The 2,236-nt window shown below is 48.6% G+C and overlaps 1 protein-coding gene across 1 annotated transcript; it reads left to right on the forward strand.

Annotated features, from left to right (window-relative positions):
- Positions 1-1,077: 1,077 nt before the first annotated feature.
- Positions 1,078-2,236, forward strand: dlx2a (distal-less homeobox 2a; the record flags this gene model as incomplete). Its single annotated transcript, XM_084478412.1, has 3 exons — positions 1,078-1,393; positions 1,499-1,686; positions 1,889-2,236. The coding sequence occupies 3 exons, from the start codon at positions 1,078-1,080 to the stop codon at positions 2,234-2,236; spliced, it is 852 nt and encodes a 283-aa protein (XP_084334538.1).

The raw sequence follows: 2,236 nt of genomic DNA on the forward strand, positions 1-2,236 counted from the left end.
TAATGTTAACCATCAGGGTGTTCGTCCTCAGAGCTGCGTTAAATTAGGCAATCCATCTACCTTTACATGTTGGCGCTCTTTAGCGCCCCTAGTGCTGGGAACGACAATTATAAACGACAATAATCCAAACATAATAGCTCCTTCCGTTAGCCATAGGCTAATCAGGGCCCAGAAGATAATAGATGTTCACCACTCGGGGACGCTAGACAGCCCTTGACATGGCCTTTCTCTCTCTCTCTCTCTCTCTCTCTCTCGCTCTCTCTCTCTCTCTCTCTCTCTCTCTCTCTCTCTCTCTCTCTCTCTCTCTCTCTCTCACACACTAACCTTTATCTGTTATTTACTATATATATATATATATATATGAATAACACTTTTAATAAATAATATTATGCATGAATAAGTCAGAAAGAGGACTTAATTATTAGAAGCCATACTACTTAAAATAATAATTATAACAATAATAACGACATTAGATAAAGCAATAAAATTTAATAAAAAAACAATACACAAATAAAAAAAAATAAAAAAAAACATAATACACAATGTAGTCCACTCCTAACCTATATCACATAATAACATAATACATAATCACATAATAATATATTTAATATATAATAGTCATATTAATATTGGGCTATACCATGAGCAAAGGCTATATACAAAGACGTGTGTGTGTGTGTGTGTGTGTGTGTGTGTGTGTGTGTGTGTGTGTGTGTGTGTGTGTGTGTGTGTGTGTGTGTGTGTGTGTGTGTGTGTGTGTTGGACGGGGGGGGGGGGGGGGGTTGTCAGAAAAGCAGCCGTTACTCATTGGTTGTCATAGCAGTACAGCCTCTCGCGCTCTCATAAAGGCGCGCGGGTCGGAGTGGAAGCCAGCAGACAATCACAGGCCACTGCGCGAGACACACGCATCTTCTGTCGCCCCGGGTTCACATTAACGGGAATGCCTCTGAATTATTTTACACATAAATCCCATCCCGCAATCTTAACGATTTATTTTTGTTTCGGTTTCCTGGCTGCTGTTTCTTTTTCACAGAGCCCAGATTATCCGCGCGACCGCTTTTTTTCGGGGCGTAAAAGATGACCGGAGTCTTTGAGAACCTAAACGCAGATATGCACACGACGAACCAGATGACCTCCAGCGGCTACCACACTGGCCTGCACAAGTCGCAGGAGTCCCCGACGCTCCCAGTGTCCACGGCCACGGACAGCAGCTACTACAACAGCCAGCTGCCTGGCCAATGCGGGGGCTCCCCGTTCGGCCAGCTCCCGACCACCTACCCCTACAACGTCCCCTACCCCGCCAAGACCGCGTACGACCTCGGCTTCAACTCGTCCTACGGAGGAGCGTTCACCTCCTACGGCACCAGCCCCTCGCCAACTCCACCAGACACAGGTATGAAAGCCCACCTAACAAGTTGTGTGTTGGTTGGTTTATTTGAATGATGGCGATAGTGACGTGAAACGGCATTGGTGTTAACGTGTTCCGTCTCTCTCATAGATAAAGGAGAGGAGAGTGAGCCGGAGATTAGGATGGTGAACGGCAAACCAAAGAAGATCAGGAAACCGCGGACCATCTATTCCAGTTTCCAGCTGGCGGCTCTGCAGCGGCGGTTCCAGAAGACGCAGTATTTGGCGCTGCCGGAGCGCGCAGAGTTGGCGGCGTCTATGGGCCTCACGCAAACACAGGTGAGTTCATCTTGAGACATGCCCATGTCGCGCGTAAAGTATGATGTAGGCCTGTCTATTCTGTGCATAGAATAAGTAGACAAGATTCACCGAAAGGGTGCCAAAAGTTGCATCAAGGTACAAATTACGCGTGACCCAAATTACGCATGACAATTCCAGATATGTATTCACACCTGTGTCCTGTTATTTATTTTTTTTTAAGGTAAAAATATGGTTTCAAAACCGCCGCTCCAAGTTCAAGAAGCTGTGGAAGAATGGAGAAATCCCCCCGGAGCAGATCGCAGCCTCAGGCGAGTCCCCCTCCTGCAGCTCCCCGCTGACGGTATGGGACTTCCCGCAGAACCAGAGAATGAACAGTGTGGTCCACAACCCTAGTTTACCTCAGAGCTGCAGCCCCCCGCACCCCGCGGCGGCGCCCTCCTTCCTGGCCAACTACTCGTGGTACGCGACGAACTCTGCGGCGGCGCATCTGCAACCCTCCCTGGGACCGCACCACCACCACCCCCACCACCACAACGCTGCCGCCGCCAGCGCCGCGACTATTTTCTGA

The sequence above is a fragment of the Micromesistius poutassou genome (assembly GCF_964030765.1).
Source record: "Micromesistius poutassou genome assembly, chromosome: 14".
NCBI lineage: Eukaryota > Metazoa > Chordata > Actinopteri > Gadiformes > Gadidae > Micromesistius > Micromesistius poutassou.